The sequence below is a fragment of the Equus quagga genome, chromosome 11 (assembly GCF_021613505.1).
Source record: "Equus quagga isolate Etosha38 chromosome 11, UCLA_HA_Equagga_1.0, whole genome shotgun sequence".
Lineage (NCBI taxonomy): Eukaryota > Metazoa > Chordata > Mammalia > Perissodactyla > Equidae > Equus > Equus quagga.
The window spans coordinates 89,584,547-89,604,378 of record NC_060277.1 but is presented as its reverse complement, the minus strand read 5'-3'; the positions used below and the strand labels follow the sequence as shown (position 1 = coordinate 89,604,378).

Here is a 19,832-nt window from a genome sequence, read left to right as displayed (position 1 = left end):
CAGGTGGGATGATATTAGAGGGAGACCACCCACCTGGGGACTCTGGGGAGGTAAGGCATGAGCTGGGTCTTCAAGGATGGTGGAAGTTAACCAAGTGCTTTGGTGATAGAGTGTAGAAAAGGAGGAATGGTAACGAACAACATTACGTACAGGAATCTGTGCATGGATGGACATGGGAGAGTGAGAACTGCCGTGCTCAGCAAGTATTTCAGTGTAGTTGGAGCCGAGAGTATGGGAGAAGGACAGAGGTGAGGCCAGAGGGGGAGGCAGGGGCTAGCTCATGTCAGGCTTTGAATATCAAGTTAGGGCATTTAAACTTTATTCTGTAGGGAGGGGGAAGCATCAAAGAGTTTTAAGCGGGGTGTAGGGAGTGATATGTTAGTAGGGAATAGTAATCTAAGTTGAGAGTGAGAGAGAAAGAATACCCAGAACAGAGGTATCAGGAGATGAAAAAAAATCTCAAATAATATAAAACCTTATTATATCACTGCTCATTATTGCATGAATCAAATATATCATAAGCCATGTCATTCAGTCGATCATCCATCCATCCACCCACGCATCCTTACATACATAAATATTTACCAAGTGCCTATTATGGGTGAAACATTGTACCAGATGTTCAGGGATCAGTTCCCATTTTATGCCTATGCTCTGAGGTCTGCAAATTCCTTCTTTAAGAGAACAAGCCAAGCTTCAAGGGGCTTAAGCCAGGGGACCACCATTTGGAGACTGTGATGTGCCCCCACATAACTGTGTACACTGTTTTCTTAACAACTCCCTTTTTAGTCAGCCTTTTCCGAGGCGCCATGGTTCATCCTAGTCATTTCTCTCCTACCTCGCTCAGCTCTGCTCTGCAATTTACGCCTCAGCTGCTAATCGGATGTTGTGACACATGAACATTTTAAATCTGATTTCTTCTGAGGGTTGGAAAAATTGTAGCAGATGATTATTATTATTAGATAAGCAACACGTAATTTTTAGTTTGGAGAAAGTGCAGACTGTTTATTTTCCCTCCATCCATCTCTCCTTCCCCACACGCTTTCCTGGGTGTGTTGTGGTGAGACACACACCAGGGGGAGATGGGTGAGTGACACTGCTCCATGGAAGCAAAAGCCCATCCCCCAAAAGGAGAAAAGTCCCCAATCAAACCCTGCTGCCCCCTGGAAGCTTCAGTGCCACGTCCAACTTCTACGTTGACATCCTCTTCAGCCATTTAAAAGGTAGCCTAAAGCTGCCTGTTTGTGCCAATGCACCCCATGAAAGGAGAGCCAATAATATATTGTCATGGGAGGTAAGGAATCTGCCATGTCCCTTAATTGGGTGCCTTGGGCTCCTGGTAGCTGGTGAGTCTGGCCAACACTAACATTGGGACTGGACCCTTTCGAGCTGATTAAAAATAATTGAAAAAATTCCAAAGTGCACACAGATGATTTGTGGGCTCTAGGGTGTTGGCTGCGTGGGTGAGAGGATAAAATATGTACTCGGTATAAGTGAGCTTAAGTGGGAAGTTAATGGTGTGTGATTGAGCAGCAATTACAGCCAAATCTCAGTTCCCTGTGGTCACGGGAAGGCTGGGGGATTAGGAGGGAACAGAGATAAATAAATCCTACAGATAAATAGTTCTCTTATTTCAGCCAACAACCCCAACCCTTCTAGGGCTCAGCTGTTGGCCAAGGTGACATCTCCAGGACTCAGCTGACCTAGACGTGGTGCCTCTGGTTCTCTGTTCCTGCCTACCCTGCACGGAGCTAGGAGGGGAAGGCAGAAAGATGAGAAGGAGGGCAGGACTACCAGAGGTTGCGCGCCCTCCGAGGCCCAGGGCCTTCTTCATCTCATTTCTAGGTACCAGTGCCTTGCACACGGCTGGCCTGTGTCCCACACTCATTCGGTGTTTTGAGATGAGTGAATGACAAGTCACAGCTTGGATAACTCACTGTGGAGCATCTGGGAGACGATTATGTTGGATAAAGATAGAAATGCTGGCTTATCTTGAGAGCTAGCCAGAAAGCCTCAGGTTTGCTCAGGGAAAGAACGGTAGCATCCCTGGCGGCCAAACTGGCCTGGGAAGATGCAGGAGCTAGTCACCATCCTTTCACGGACCTCAGGGTCTAGGGCATAAGTTCCTCCCAGCAACCCACAGGGAAGCAGCCGGGACCTGCAGCCATAATCTCCGTGGAGCGAGCGTTTCTGCAAGAGCTTGTGAAACACGCCACTAGTTTGCTGTTGAGGAGGCTGACTTCCCAGCATATCAATCACTCTGTCAGCTGTAATGTGCCTGTGCTTCCAGGATGACATTCACTGACTCAGGAGCTTCAAGCAAAGTGAGGTAAAGTCAGGGGCCAAGGTTGACGCACCCATTAAGGACAGGAGTTGCTGGGCAGCCCATGTTGGCCGTCGGAGTTACTCATGGATGGCTTGGCATCAGGAAAGCCATGGGGGAGGTGAGCTCCTGGACACGCATGGCATGATATTGTGATAGATCTGCAGGCTCCACAACAATGAGTGTGGCCCAGGTTGAACGCACCAGTTGGCTGTCAATGTCATAACTGGGGCTGGTGAAGGGGATACAGGAATTTGCCCCATGCTTGTGAGCAACATGGGGACGGTGGGGGGAGATGTTTTCAAATGTCCTTTTCTCTCTTCATCTCACTTGGGTTGTCCCAGCTCGGTTAGGAAGGCATAAAGTGCGAATAATGTCATTAGTGTTACAGTCAAGCAAGACCTGGGGGGCTTTCCTGCAAGGGCTGTTATGAATTACATGAACTTGCGGGGGATGTCAAAGATTCTCGGGACCATTTTCCTCATCTGCAAGATAGGGACACTAATGCCCAGCCCACAAGTTTATCATTAGGGTTAAATGATAAAATATACATAAAGCACATGTCTCAGTGCCTGGCATTCAGGAATCTACTGTTTATTATACCAGGTCTTTGCTGATGCCAAGAGGGGTTGGGCGGGGACCAGCGGGATCTGTGCCAGGACCAGTTTCCTTCAGGATGTCACATTCGGTTTTAAGAAGGCATGATAGCCTAAAAATATGCTTTCCCGGCCAATAGCCCCTTCCTATATTGCTAATGACAAGCTAGAGGAGTTTGGGGTTGGTGGCCAGGGGCAGCAACACATCACAAATGCCCCTGCCCAGTGTACAGCTCTGCCTGGACCACGAAGAGGCCTGACCTGACCCAGGGGAGGGAGAGGAAGTTGGGAGAAGGTGTGGAGTCTGGAGAGGGATGACTGGGCAGGGCTGGCCTGTTGCCAAGGGAGATGCTTTCAGAGAGGGAGTGGTGTCTGAGGTGCCTGTGTGCCCATTCTTTTGAGTGATGTCAACACGAGAACTGTTAAAACTCCCTAATGGCAAATGCTGGATTTCTCTTGATTATTTTCATCAGATGAAGTTCTGATCGGGCACTTCCTCTAATGGTCAGGCTGGGACTTTCCCAAAGGGCTAGCACAGTGACTGCCGAGCTTTGGAACTGTCACCTATTACTCTTTTCTCCTAACTGGAAAGACAATTTCTTATTTTCTTTTTTCCTTTAAATTTGCATTCTTTCTTCACTCTACATCTGTCAAAAACATTAAAGGTAATTATTTTTTTTAACAAGTTAGAATTTACTGGGTTGGAAATTTGTCGTTGTTGACTCTTAGGAGGATGTGGAGCCTCCCTAGAGTGTCATAGATTCAGCAGGAGGATCTTGGCTTAATTCTCCCTGGGGATGCTTCCGAGGGAGAGGGAGAGACGATACTCAGAGCAATGGCAGAGAAGCTGGAGCGAGTTGCTTACTGCAGTGCCTGGAGGGAGGGACCTCTCAGAGCTCCTTTGTATCTCGTTTTCCAAGGGGCAACTGATGGACAGGGCTTAATCCCGTGTGGTGTCAGTGAGGAACCCCCTCCCCTTCTGTTGCATCCTTCTGGTCCTTCTGCATGAGGCAGGACCTGGGCCTGCCCCTGGGGCCGGCACCCTTTGTCTCACCAGAGCAGAAGCTGCCTGAATCCTCAGGCTCTGATGCTCTGAAATGGAACTCATCACTTTTGCATCTCTCTGAAAGGGACTTCAGTTTTCATAAATCTCAGGGATATAAAAGTCACCACCCTGCAGCTTTTCTTGGGCACGGACATCACCCTTTTTGTTATTTCTAAGATCCAACAGAGACTGTAAACTGATATTCCGATTGGAGTGGGAAATGGCAAGAAGGAAAGAATGAAGGAATGCAAGACACTTACTTTTATAAATATAGAAACTACCACCAATCCATTTGGGCTCTTTGCAGCTTCTGTGACATTTGTGTATAACTCATGGTTATAGTGGATGAGCTGCACCTGGCAGGAGGCAAAAACAATAATAAGAACAACAATCTAGCATTAAAAGGTGTGAGGCACAGCATAGCCACCCTACATAAGAGTAAACTGTAAAGTATATTATAGAACAATTGGAAAGACAATCTTGTAATAGAAGGGATTTCACGAAGATGTGTGTGTGTGTATGTTTTGTATGTGTGTGTGTAAAATGCATGCACACACATACACACACACACACTACAAAAATACCCATACCTATTTGCAAATGTTTCCTGGTAACAATCATGCCTTTAATAGGCTTAGTGCCCATCTGGCTTTGGCTCCATCTCAGGATATTTCCCCTCAAGTGCGTGTAAAGTGAATTTCCCTTATTAGGAGCAGAACTGCCCTGCAGGGGTGGACGTGCTCTCTGGGCTGCACCACCAGCTGCCACTGGCAGCAAGTAAATCTTCCACGTGGCCTCAGGCGAGCAGGGAACTGTGTCAGCCCAGTGACTCTGAGAGGAGACTGGTCAGCCTGCAAGATGCAGTGGTCCTGATGGAGAGAGAGCTGATGGCTTAGGCTCCCAAAGCACCAGCCTGCCCAGGTCATCTGATTGTGCAGGACTTAACTTCCTCCTTGTTGAATGAAGATCTTCAATCTGCTTGTTGAGCCCCGGTGCAAGAGACAGCATAGATAGCAAAGGAGTCCTGGACCTGGGATCCAGCAAACTAGGTTCTCCCTCTGTTACCTAATTTTTAAAACTCTTTTTTTTTTTTAATTGTGAAACATAGCATACAAGTATGTTCAAACTAATGCCCCACCAATTTTTAGCCACATGACTAGTTACTCCATCTCACTGACTCTTGATTGCTTCCTCTGAAAAATGGGTATGATTATCTCTCCTTGGAATTCATCTCAGGCTGTGGTTTTAAAGTAGATTTTGTTTTGTTTGTTTGTTTGTTTGTTTTTTTGAGGAAGATCAGCCCTGAGCTAACATCTGCTGCCAATCCTCCTTTTTTTTGCTGAGGAAGGCTGGCCCTGAGTTAACATTCGTGCCCATCTTCCTCTATTTTATGTGGGATGCCTGCCACATCATCTCTTGACAAGCGGTGCGTAAGTACACACCCGGGATCTGAACCTGCAAACCCTGGGCCACAAAGTGGAATGTGTGCACTTAACTGCTGCGCCAGACCCTAAAATAGAATTTTAAGAACAATATAGAAGTATAATTTTTGTAAAAAACTAAAAGATGGAGAAATAAAAAAATGTGATAGCCGCCCCCACCTCTGTCTATTCTCAGCAATATGACTGTTAACAGTTTAGTATATATCCTTCCAGATATTGTTTTGTGCTTATAAGTCACTCACACATGGACATACAGGGTTTGAAAAACAATGGATGGATAAATTCCTAGAAACATACAACCTATCAAGACTGAATCAAGAAGAAACAGAAACCTGAACAGATGAATACAAATGAGGAGATTGAAGCAGTAATCAAAAATCTCCCAACAAAGAAAAGCCCTGGGCCAGATGGCTTCGTGGGTGAATTCTACCAATCACTCAAAGAAGAATTCAGACCGATCCTTCTTCAACTCTTCCAAAAATAGAAGTAGGGAGAATACTTTCGAACCCATGTTATAAGGCCAGCATCATCCTGATACCAAAGCCAGAAAAAGACACTTCAAGAAAAGAAAACTACAGGCCGATATCCCTAATGAACAGAGACGCAAAAATTTTCAATAAAATACTAGCAAACCAAATTCAACAGCACATTAAAAGGATTATACACCATGATCAAGTAAGATTTATTCCTGGATGCGAGGATGGATCAACATATGTAAATCATACCACATTAATAGAACGAAAAATAAAAACCACATGGCCATCTCAATAGATTCAGAAAAAGCATTTGACAAAATCCGCCATCCATTCGTGATAAAAACTCTCAACAAAACAGGTATAGAAGAAGCTTACCTCAACACAAAAAGGATATACGTGAAAAGCCCACAGCTAACATCATAATCAATGGGGAAAGACTGAAAACTTTTCTTTTAAGATCCAGTACAAGGCGAGGATGCCTACATTTGCCAAATCTATTCAATGTATTTCTAGAAGTCCTAGGCAGAGCAATCAGATAAGAAAAAAGAAAAAAGGCATCCAAATCAGAAAGGAGGAAGCAAGATTATCTCTGTTTGTAGATGACATGATCATATACATAGACACACTAAAGACTCAACCACAAGAAAAAAATATTAGCACTAATAAATGAATTCAGGAAAGTTACAGGCTATCAATTCAGTATATAAAAATTGCTGGCATTTCTATACACTAACATTGAACTATCTGAAAAGGAAATTAAGGAAACAATCCCATTTACAATAACAACAAAAAGAATAAAATACTTAAGAATAAGCTTAACCAAACAAGTAAAAGACTTGTATACTGAAAACTATAAAACATTGATGAAGGAAATTAGAGAAGACACAGATAAACTGAAAGACATCCTGCGTTGGAGGAATTAATATTGTTAAAATGTCCATACTACTAAAAGTGGTCGACAGGGGGCTGGCCCCGTGGTGGAGTGGTTAAGTTCGTGTGTTCCGATTCGGCAGCCCAGGGATTCTCCGGTTTGGATCCTGGGCGTGGACATGGCACCGCTCGTCATGCCATGTTGAGGCAGCATCCAACGTGCCACAACTAGAGGGACCCACAACTAAAATATACAACTATGTACTGGCGGAATTGGGAGAGAAAAAGCAACAAAAGTGGTCTACAGATTCAATGGAATCCCTATCAAAATTCCAATGGCATTCTTTACAGAAGCAGAAAAAACAATCCTAAAATTCACATGGAGCCACAAAAGAACCCAAATAATCAAAGCATTCTTGAGCAAGAACAACAAAACTAGAGGCATCACATTTCCTGTGTCCAAAATATATTTCAAAGCTATAGTAATCAAAACAGTAGGGCACTGGCATAAAAACATATATATAGACCAATGGAACAGAATAGAGGGCCCAGAAATAAATTCATACACTTATGGTCAACTGATCTTTGACAAGGGTGCCAAGAATACACACTGGGGAAAGGAGAGCCTCTTTGATTAATGATGTTGGGAAAACTGGATATCCCATGCAGAAGAATGAAATTGGACCCCGATCTCGCGACATATAAAAAATCAACTCAAAATGAATTAAAGATTTATGTGTAAGACCCTAAACTGTAAAACTACTAGAAGAAAACGTAGGGAACAGTTTCTTGACATTGGTCTTGGCAACAGTTGTTTGGTCATGACATCAAAAAGCATAGGCAACAAAAATGAAAATAGACAAGCGGGATTGTATCAAACTAAAATGCTTCTGCACAGCAATGGAAACAATCAAAACAGTAAAAAGGTAACCTATAGAATGGGAGAAAATATCTGTAAACCGTATATGTGATAAGGGGTTAATATCCAAAATATATAAGGAACTCCTACAACTCAATAGCAAAAACCCAAATAACCTTATTAAAAAATGGGCAAAGGACTTGAATTGACATTTCTCGAAAGAAGATATAGAAATGGCCAACTGGTACATGACAAGGTGCTCAACATCACCAATCATCAGGGAAACGCAAATCAAAACCACAATGAGATATCACCTTGCACTGTTAAATGGCTGTTATCAAAAAGACAAGAGAGAAGTGTTGGCAAGGATGTGAAGAGAAAGGAGCCCTTGCGCACTGTTGGTGGGAATGTACACTGCTACAGCCATTATGGAAAACAGCATACAGCTTCCTCAGAGAGTTAAAAATATAACTACTATATGACCTAGCAATCCCTTTCTGGGTATATGTCCAAAGGAAACGAAATCTGGATCTCAAAGAGCTATCTGCACTCCCGTGTTCACTGCGGCATTATTCTCAATAGCCAAGACATGGAAACGACCTAAGTTTCCATTGATGGATGAATGGATAATGAACATGTGGTATATACATACACAATGGAATAGTATTCAGCCGTAAAAGTAAAGGAAATCCTGCTACTTGTGACAACATAGATGAACCAGTAGGACATTATGCTAAGTGAAATAAGCCAGACATAGAAAGGCAAATACTGTATGATCTCACTTATATGTAGAATCCAAAATAAACTCATAGAAGCAGAGAATAGAATGGTGGTTGTCAGGGGTTCCGGGGTGGGGAAAATGAGATGTTGGTCAAAGTGTACAAAGTCTCAGTTATACGAGATGAACGAGTTCTGGAGCTCTAATGCACAGCATAGTGATGATAGTTAACAATGCTGTATTGTGTACTTGAAACTTGCTAAAAAGTATAGATCATAAATCAAATCTTCTTAACACACACACACAATAGTAACTATGTAGAGGTGACGGATATGTTATTTAGTTTGATTGTGGTGAACTTTTCACAGTGTACACATATATCAAAACATCAAGTTGTACACCTTAAATACATACAATTTTTATATGCCAAGGGTATCTCAGTAAAGTTGTTAAAAATAGAAAACACAACAGAAACGGAATGTATAATTATGCTTCAGAACTTGAGGTTTTAAATTTAAAAATAGTTTGTGGCTATCTTTCTAAGTCAATGCGTATCGATCTACCTGTCTTTCTAACAGCTGTGGAATTCTCTGTTGCATGAATGCCTCGTAACATATTAAACCATCCTCTCACTAGCTTTTGGGTTGTTTCCATTTTTTTGTCTCTTATAAACAATGTCACAGCAAGCCCAGCATATATCTTTCTGTAATGGCGTGAGCACTTTCCACAGGCTGATTTGAGAATCTAATAAGAGAGTGCATGTAAAAGTGATTTGTGACTCTGAAAGCATAAGAGAGTGTTTATTATTACCAATATCCTGTATTACACTAAAAAAAGGAAGGGAAGTTTTAGAAGTCGGGAAAGTCAATGATCAAAAAAACGTGCTTTCCCTTGATCTTTGAAAAAAAACATTTCTAACACAGTGGTTTGTAACCTTCACTGTGCATCCAAATCACCTGGGTGCTTTTAAAACCCACCTATGCCTGGCCCCCCCCCAGTCCTGATTGAATTGACTTAGGGTGGGAAGAGGGCACTGGTATTTGCTAAAAGCTCTCCAGCTAGAGAGTAGCTGGAATGGAGAACTTGTGCAACATAATCAATGAACATCAACACCCCATCAGTGCCTGCGCAGACGGATGGTACCTTGGATCAGAGAACACCCTGAACAAGTGGAGTCAGCAGAGCTTCTCATGGAGGGAGCACACAGTATTGCTGCTCTTGAAATATCCTATTTGTTTATCGCTTTTTCACTTCTTGTGAGTTTTTCCAATGGTGGCAGATGGTTATGCAGCAGCTACTCTGCCATCAGAAGGGCGACCACAGGCAGGGGCTGGTGAATCTGCTCTGCCTGTGCAGGACTCAGGCCAGGCAGGTTCATCAGGCCTGTGCTCATCAGTTGCCTCCCTCCCTTCCTCCCGCCCACACACAGAGCCAGGACTTTCTGCAGGTGCAGAAGTGTCACCATGTGGAAGAACCAGGAGCTGTGGGGGACCTGCCGCACCTCCCTTCAATGTTGAGTAAGCTTCTTAATGAGAATCAAAACACATCTTGCCATCTGCTAAGATCTTCCTACCAGGTGACTTACGAAAACCACCTGGGGATGCGCCAGTGCTTCAAGGCATGCCTCGAAATTTCAGCATCTTCTGGGAACTAGGCCTTGGAGAGCAGGGAAGCGGAAGGCAATCCAGTGGAGTGATCCTCCTCTCCAACTTACAAGACTGAAAAAGGCAGGAAGAGTCTCCTGGGCCTTGCGACGCCCCACAGGGCGGGATTCTACAGGGGCCAGGGGCCGTGAGAAGGAGGCTGGCAAGGATGGGGTGAGGTTGTGCTCTGCTCTAAGCTCACGTTAACACATTTAGAATTTTGATCTGAAGTCTCGCCTCCTCTTTGTTCCGTGGTAAGTCGGCTAGGATTCTGAGATCGTGAGCTTTGGTTTCTATTAGGAGTTGTTGATGGACTGCCTCTTTTATTAGGGTGGACCAAATGATCTCTTTGATCTACAGAAACGGTGATTTTAGAGAGTTAACATGATCTTAAAATAAAGCTATTTTGAATCTAGCATTTCTCCCCCCTCTCCACAAATTAGATATTAAACGGATGACATAGTGCTTTGCTACTCAATGTGCAGTGCGGGGACCAGCAACAGCCAGAGCATCTGGGAGCTTGTTAGAAATGCAGAATCTTGAGCCCCACCCTAGAGCTTCTGCATCAAGATCTGCATTTTCACAAATCCCCAGTGATTCGAATGCACATTAGTAGTAGCTGAGAATACTGGTTTAGCAGATCCTGTTGGCTGGTTGGCAGAGCCCTATTGGGTCTGGCTGTTCACCGCTCCTCTGCTTCAGTTTGGCTGGGTGAAGGGGTACATGCGTCATATATGTTGGAGCATGGGCTGAGTATAGACCATAGGAGACCCAGAATAAGAGCTATGGAAGAGTTCTGAGCAGGGATGCGCTCATCAGCATGGACTGTCAGAGGGCAGATTAGAGCAGGAGAGACTGGAGGTACGGAGGGTGTAATTGCAGGTGGTAGCTATTAAGGCAGAGAATGTTCCATAGGACTTTGCAGTTTAAAGAATGTGCATATGGGTGTGGTGAGTGGGCACCAAGCCATCCCCTGGGCCTCAGAACAGTCAGCATCACCAGAGGAGCCCAGGAGGCAGCTTGGCAGTGGCCAGGCTTCTTGTTCCCACTTGTCAGAACACAATTTTGGCATCAAAAGCAAGAGGGGAAGATGCCTGGGGCCTGCACTGCTTCATGCACCAACAGTAGGGTTTACTTCTGAAAAAGCGCTGCTTCCCTTCCACCTCCCCCCAAGGTCCTCTCAGTGACAATTACAGTTCCCGCAGCCATTGCCCCTGTTCTTCCCCAGCCAGGCCTAATGGGGCCAATCTGATACCCACTAACCACTCACAATGTGCACAGGTGCGGGTGGGTCTGGGGGAAGGGGGTCTGCTGCTCATCCTGCTGTTCATTTGCGCTTAGGGAGCAGCCATGGGAGATCCTATCCCACTAGGGAGAGAGTGTCAGATTGGCAGGTGGGTTCTGAAGGTGATGCCTGTAGATTACTTCTTGCCAGTTATGGGTAACATTTTAAAATCCCAATCCTACAAAGTCAGAATTTTGAATAATTTGGATGAGTACTAAGCTGTGGTTTAATTACTACTTAGTTAATGAGCCTCAACTTTGAGGTTTATTCAAGGTCATCAGGGTGTCTGACATGAAATAGGCGATCAACAAGTGAATGTTTGACCTTCTGAGCAAGTGCACGAGGCAACGAGGGCTGCAGGGACAATGTTGAAACTGCTTACAAGAGCAAACTCTTTAGGGGCTCATGATGACATGCTAATTAAACACCAAGTTTAGCTATTCATTAAAGAGACGCCCCTAGGGCTTCTGCTGGCTTAGTTGGAATTACCATGTGAAAGAGCTAAACCTGGATTACTGGAAATTATTTTATAATCTCTACTTTTTTATTAATTTAGATGGGTGTCCTCCTAGAGAAGCTTTCTGGAAATTCAAGCCTGAGAAATAGCTGTCTTAGAGGAAGAAATCAGATCTTTTGGTCTTTCGATGATGCTCAGATACGGCGGACGCCATGATTCAGTGCATTCTCTGTACTTAAGTGCTCTGTGACCTGATGTAACTTTAGTACTAGCTTGAAACTTGTGTTCTCATCCTAGAACATTGTGCCTCCCCTCAATCCTTTACAAGGATCTGGAATTTGTTTGTTCAAAAAGTCTCTGAGAGCAACTATGTGCCGAGGCCGGCTGGAACAAGACTGGTAAGTGCTTGACCTCTTAGAGATAATTTCAGATGGTAGTAAGTGCTTTGAAGGAAATAAAACAAACTTTTGGCTTGCAAAGCGAATGACAGCAGTGGAAAAATTTGGGGGGGCATGCAAGAGTGGGAACAATGTCAGGTAGTGTCATTGGTGGAGGCCTCTCTGCAGAGGTGACGTTCGAGCTGAGTTCTGAGGATGAAGAGGAGCCAGGCATGGGAAGATGGGAGGGAGGTGCATGGCTGGTAGAGAGCGCAGCCAATGCAGAGAGCCTGAGGTGGGGATAAATGGCTGAGTACGCTGGGGAAGGGTGAAGGTGGCTCAAGATGGGACCAGCTCATGCAGGGCTTTGCGGACCGTGGGGAGGAGCTTTGATTTTATTCCAAGCGCAACGGATAGTGATTAGTTTTAAGGAAGAAATCAATTGATCTGAGTGCATTTTTGAAAGCTCCCTCTGGTCACTGTTGGAGGGCAAAGTGGAGATAGAGGAGGCCGTGCCTACCCCTCTTTACCTTACAACTCAGCTCTGGCCTCATCTTCCTCAGGACGCCTTCCATGAACCAGTGACACTGAGCACCAAGTGCAGCTCCTCCCTGCTCCACGCACTCTCGTCCAGAGGGAACGTTCAAAATATTTGACCAGGAGGGCGTGAGTACTGAGAGTTCAGAACAGACGTAAGCCATAGACAACCGGTACAGTCACAGGGTGCTGAATATTGTTGTCGACGTCAGTCATCATCATCGTTTGTTGATGATCATCACTAACATTTGTTGTGTACTTCTTTGTGCCAGAGACAACGCCAGCAGTAACATCGTGTCATTTAATTCTCACAAAATTCCATGAGTTAGTGCCATTATCTCTATTTGAATCATGGGGACACCGGGCCACCAAGAGATTATTTGCTCAAGGAAGCGCTAAGAGTTGAGATTGTGCCTAGTTCCTATGACTAGAGAGTTCACACTCATGTGCCATGCTATTTTGAAACTCTTCTCTTTGTGTCTGTCTCTACTTTTGAATAAACATCTCAAGAGCAGGGATATCCATCATCATATCCCTCGTGCCTGTCATGGGCCTTGGCTTCGAGGAGATGTTGGCAAGTGTTTGCTGAATGAATCCCTGTTCTGCATCTCATAGAGTCTTCATCCTGGAAGGGGCCTTATAGAAAACCCAGGCCAGTCACTTATTTTACAAATGAAGAAACTGAGATCAGAGAGGGGCTATGTCTTGCCCAAGATAATATAGTCATTCATCCATCCATTCATTCAACAAGAGTTCAGTGAGCAGCTACTAAGTAAAGGAGAGTGGTCTGAGTTGAAGTCAAACAGGGAGGCAGGACTAGACCACGGAGAGCCTGGCAGGCCAGGGTAGGGGGTTTTCATTCCACTCTAAGGGAGATGGACAGTCGTGTTTATGCCTAGAATTCTCTTAAGACTGAAGGCAAAGCTTGTTTTGTGCCCTAGAATTGAAGTGAGGGGCCTGAAAAACATTGACGTTGGTGACAAGAAACTCAGCTTTCAACTAATAGGTAAGTACTCATTTTTACTAAATGAGCAGACTGGCTGCAAGCAAGCTTCCCAGTCGACAGCAAGCTGCCCTTGTCATCAGTTAGGCTGGGAGCAATCTCCGGTGTCAAAGTCTCACACAGAGTTTTCCCTTCATAGCCGGGAGGTGACTCCCCAGGACGTGCCAGGCTGCTCCTGGCTCACCCCTCACGCCTCAGCAGAGCGACCAGCTGTGTTTTCAGACCCTGATGTATACACCTTAGTTCATCTTTCTCAGCGTGATGCCCCATTAGCAGAAGCCCCTTAGTGAACTCAGGAAACAGCAGCGTTGTAATGGGAGACCACACACAGCATTCAGTGTGATACCACCACCGCCTTACTCACCCCTGCTTCAACCGCTCAGTGACTTCCCATTGCCTTTAAGACAAAGACCCGAATCTGAGCACAAGCCTCATTTTTCCATCTGCGTCTCCTTGTTCTGTGTGCTCTGGCCACAGTGACCTTTTCTCAGTCTTCCTCACGCCCCGTGCTTCCTCCTTCCTTAAGAGCCTGTGCACACACTGGTCCTTCTGCTTAGAACGCCTTCCTCTCCCCTCTGTGCCTGACTCTTCTTTATGAATTCCTTTAGATCTGAGCTCAAGGGTCAGCTCTTGAGAGAGATCCCCATAACCCACTCTCACGGCATCCTGTTCCTTTCCTCTTTGAAACACACATCACAGTTCCATTCAACATTTCTTATGTGATTGATTAATGCCCATCACTTTCACCAGACTTTAAGCTGCATCCAGGCAAAGACTGTATCTGATTGGTTCTTGTGATGGACCCAATGCCCAGCACAGTACCTGGCACATATTAGCAGTAGCAAGGTAGAAATAATTATTAAATGAACGAATGAGGCTGTGCAGGCTGGCGATAAGACAACAAAATATGTTGTCTTGAGGATCAGGGAGAGCAAGGCACTTGGCTGAGCTGGTAAAGGAGCAGCCTGGAATCCTAAAGACTATCTCTAATGGGAACTCAGAAACCAAATCTCACGCTGGGCTATGCGGACTGCGAAGCCTGGCTTCACTGCTGGTACCCTTCAGCAAGGCAGGCCTCTCCTCTATGAACAGAGATAATAACACTAGATACTTCGTAGAATGGTGGGGACGATTTTATGAGACAGGATCCATAAAGCATTTAGTGCAGGGCCTGGCATGCAGTCAGCACTCCGTAATTAGCTATTACTACTGTTGTTGTTACCCTATAATTATTATAAAACAATAGATAATAGAGCCTTCCGCTCCGGCAGAAATAGGGGTTCGGGGTGGGCAGCCCCCTCTTCTGGGTCCTCACTTGGAGTCTGTTGTCCCAAGGAAACTTGAGGACGGTGTACCTTGTCCACAACCTGGAGCACTTTCCGATTTATTTTGTCTCCTTCAGCCATGGATGGAGCACCCCATGTTCCAGGCACTGGATGAGGTGAGAGCTTTTAAAGAAAAATACATGCCCAGTGGCTTATACCACAGTTCTGAGGTCAGCAGACTTTTTCTGTAAAGATTCAGAGAGCAGATATTTTCAGCCATGTGGGCTCTATGGTCTCTGTCACGATTCAATTCTGCTTGTATATGAAAGCAGCTGTAGACAAAATATAAAAGGGCATGGCTGGGTTCCAATAAAACTTTATTTACAAAAACAAGCGCAGGCTGCAGTTTGCCAGCCCTGCTGGTTTAAATTTGAGAGATGAATAAAAAGTGTTAGGGGCATATATTTACCAGTGAGTGTTCTATAGAACAGGAAGAAAACACATGTTGAAAGAATCTAGTATTACCCTCTCCCTTCCCTTTAAATGAGAATGATTTCCATCGTCACAGTTCAATAGGCTTTTAAACTTTTCAAGACTTATTCAATTCAAGTAAGTTTATTTCCAGTCAACACAGAAGTCCCAAGTGTCGACTCCACGCCAGACTCCAGGAATCCACAGAGAAATGCTATACATTCCATATCATTGAGGAACTCACCCGTAATGCCTCATTTGTTCCTAACATAGGCAAAGGATGAAATGAAGGCACAGAGAGGTTCGGCAACTCTTCTGAGGTCACAAAGCCAAACAGTGACCCTGGCCGACTTTGCTTTTGAGTGTCCAAACATTTTCTTTCCACAAGAAGGTAAAGAGAAAAGGAAAGGTATTTATATTTAGGGGGAGCTCACATTTCAGCAGCTGTTGCTGGAACAACAATTATAAGCTAGAACTTACTTACAGAAAGTCATTAACAAGTTTGGCTTTAAGTGTAAGAGCACACACAGCCTTCAGAGAAGAACGCCGTTTGATATTTACCAATCGTCACATTCTCAGCCTAAGGTTTGGCAGTTATCACCAATCTGCCTGGTGACGGATGATTTCCTGCACTTTAAGACATGGAAGGCAATTACGGCTAAAAATAAAAAGTGCCAATAATTTCATTGATAGAGCCCCCAAAATGTGGTCCAGTGATCACAGCAACCTATAAAACCAGAGTGAGCTATACAGTAGTTCGCACAAGTGTAGAGGGATCTGATGGGTGCAGGACGGTGCTGGAAAAGACAAGGCTGTGAACCTCAGGGACCTCTTCTGTCCAGGTAACCGTCGGCTGGTTGATGAGCCCCTCTGTGCCTTGGTTTCTTCATCTGTAATATGTGGATGCCTCTAAGGATCATCGTGAGAAGGAAACAAGAGAACCCACTACACAGTCCTTCAGGAACTAGGTAGGGTATAATTAAACAAGCGGGATCAATGAGGTGACACACACTGAGTGCCACACGGAGAAAAGGCAGTCATCAAATATTCCTTCTTTTTCTTTCCACGATGCAAAGATTGGACATACTTTCCTTCTTATTGGTTGCTAGACTTGAAATTCATTATCACAAAACAAACGAGACGCCAAGAATCTTCTGGACAGTTCTTTCCTCTGAGGTGACATGTTTCCCACATCTTTATCTAGAACTACTGACTTGGAATGTTCCCTAATGCTTTTTTTTCCTGAAACATTCTGAAATCGCCACTTCTAGAAGCCAAACTTTCCTCCTACGATCTTTTTTTCAAAGCATCTGTAGCCCTTCCACTTCTCATGAAAGAAGCATCTGAAAGGCAGAGCAGGATGCTCCCCCTGAATTGTGGTCCAGATCCTCCCGGAAGTGACCTCCAGGCAGTGGCTGCTACCTGCCAGGAGTTACAGGTGAGGTCGACAGGTACTTTCTGCACCTGGGCTGATTCTAGGTGATGCTCGGCCTCACTGACGTCCTGCCACCCAGCCTTCACTGCTCACGTCCTCCTTTTCTCTGCAGTCACCTCCTCCCATACTCCCATTACCTCAAATCATCCCAGAGAAGGGCAGGGATAATGACTGTTCATCGGCTCTGGAGTCAAACGCCCTGGGTTCAAGCCCTGGGTCATGTAGTCTCTTTCAGCCTTGATTTCTTCACATGCAAAACTGTGATTACAGCAGAACCACTCAAAGTGTTCTTGGGGTGATTAAAACAGCCAAAACATGTCAATAAGCTAAAGTGCCTAAATGAGATAAAGCAGGCTTTAGACGCAGTGCCTGGCACGAAGCAAGCCCTCATTCAATGGGAGTTGCGATTATTGCTATTAGAACTGTCCGGCTGCTGGGGCTCAGATAAGGGAAATGAGACGCCTGGACGATGAAGTGACTCGTTCAATCCATAGATAACAGCAGAGCCAGGCATGAATGCTTCTAGACCATATTTCTTGAGAACAGGGTCCGTATATTATTCATTTTTGTATCTTACTTTATCTTATTGTCATCTGACTGCCAAAAAGATCCTGCCAGCCTTTTCTTTCTGTAGTTCATATTATAATAACTGTAGATGTACTGAACACATTGTTTTAAACTATCTATGCACCGCCTCTCTTAGGCTCATGATCATCCCTGTGGAAGAGCTTGTCCTTTGGGTAAAACCATGGTTCTGGTATGTTCAGGTCATTTTTGTTAAGTGTTTATTGAATAAGTAGTTCCTGAGGCCACATAAGGAAGGTTCACCTTGTTCTAATTATTGTAGAGATGTAACGTTATTCAGTTCCTTTGATTAAGTCAAGAATTATTTTCCTTTGTTTTTCTATCCACAAAAACTACTACCCACAAAAAAGCTTTGGTCAAGGTGGTTTTATAAGTATGTTCCGTGAGACTTTTAAAGGGCAGATAGGCCAATGTCTCTTACAATCATAAATGCAAGCAGCCTAAATAAATATTAGCTAATGGAAAACAACATGGTAAAAATCATTTTTATTTTTTATTTTATATATTTTTAATATTTTATTTAATATTTTTATTTTATTATGATCAAGTAGGGTTCATATCAGGAAACAAGAGTAAGTCAACATAGGAAAAAATCTTCCAATGTAATTTAGTTGAATGAAGTAGGAAAAAGACCCACAAACACCCCCATATGGACTAGCTATACTGAAGTCACACCTGTACCAAGTTAACACCCGTTTTAGTGGGATTATTTCTCATTTCAGTCGAAGAACATGACTTTAACAGTTGGCTCTTCTGACTTAACTGTGATGGGCAGCTGTTACAACTCTTAGACACAGTAGAAATTGTTAGTAAGTTAGTTCTGTTTTATTGTCCAGGTTAAAATGAGTGCAGTTGTGAGCGGTACTTAAAAAAAATACGCCAATACTTCGACCCCGTCCCCGAAGGTTTTTGCCTGAGGTCTGATCTCTGGGAACGAACAAGGAAGGCAGCCTCCAAATGCCCACATGATGATCTGGTCCAAAGCCTGTCCGCGGGAGGCTGCGGAATGCTCTCAAAGCCTCTTTCTCCATTGCTTGAGGCTGGCATCCACAGTGCAACGCGGAGCCCAGAGCACAATGTGAAAGACATTTCAGGGGACCACGATGTACGGTTTCCGTCCCCTTATAGTTATTTGTAAATGTTATGGCCTCACCGGTTTAGATATAACTAAACTGAAGAGGTTTGTGATTTGTCAAACATCCAGGGGCAATGAGCATCAATAGGTGCCCTGCAGTAGACGCACACCCGGGATTTGACTGAGAAAGCCTTTCTCAGCTACACTGTACAGTCGGGCCTGGAATCAGCCAAGCTGAACTCACAGAGAAACAGAATAGAAACCAAATTCTCCTTTCTAATAAGAGGCAGCTGTGTGGCACTGGATTGCCTGAGGGCCTTAGACCCTCACTTTCTGCTACCCAGACTCCAAGCTCTGTTCCTTACTTGCTTAGTGACCTCAGGGAATCACCTTACGATTTTCTGCCTCAGTTTCCCGATCTGTAACAGGAGGCTAACCACTCGTGCCTTCTAGGCTTTTGGGAAGGATTTGGAAAGATAATGGACATACATCCAGTTGTATTTTCAGTATATAGCCTGATACCTGGTATATTCTAAGTACTTAAACACTTGAATGAACAAAGGCATGTATGAAAATCCTTTATAAACTGTAATGCAATATATGTATAAGGAAATACATATATTTTTCTGAAAACTGGAGTACTCAATACTCAATCTTTTTGGAACTCCAATAAATACTTCCTACAGGTATGCCAGCAGGAGCAGCTGGGGGTGGGGGTGGAAGGCTTCTTGGATGACCTCGTTAGAAGAAAAAGAAAACAACTCATCTAAAAAAGAGCGAGGCTCCTCTGGGGGCAATAAATGGAGATCACATTAGGCAAATTACAGAAGCAGAACCTGTCACTCCAGGTTCTCAGACCACAGCAAAGGGACCACCGGCTCGAGAGTAACAGCCCTCCAGTTTCTCAGATTCCAACTCTAGAAGCAGGTAATGCTACCAAGAATTTTATGACATATCACTCAGTCACATCTGCTTTCTGCAGAGGCTGAAAACACCCATCACGGAGGGAAGAAAGATTCAATGCCCACAACCACTTGCTAAGGCCCCCGTGTTCAGCTGGTGTTAATCCAGAAGAGTCCCTTTCCATGAGCACTCTAACTGTCACATTAATGGAAGTAGAAACACAACATCTATCAGATAAGAGGGGAGGGTTTTCTGTCCTCTTGTAAATCAAGCTGCAGAGCAATTTGGATAAAACGTTCATAAAACTAGGCTTGATTTTCTACACATTAATTGTAGAAGGTGTGATACTTAATAACTAGAAATGCAGACTTTCAAAGCCATTAAATAGACATAAACACCATCCATGATGGACTGACGCTGGGGATGAGGAGTAGGAAGAGCCTGGAGCTGGGACTCAGGAGAACTGG

General features: G+C 44.3%; 1 protein-coding gene across 1 annotated transcript in view; it reads right to left on the bottom strand.

Moving 5' to 3' along the window:
• Positions 1-19,832, bottom strand: part of CA10 (carbonic anhydrase 10) — a 467,323-nt gene that overhangs the window by 18,330 nt on the left and 429,161 nt on the right. Inside the window, exon 5 of the mRNA XM_046674606.1 lies at positions 4,225-4,320. Coding sequence (XP_046530562.1) covers positions 4,225-4,320 — 96 coding nt within the window. The remainder of the gene's footprint in view (positions 1-4,224; positions 4,321-19,832) is intronic.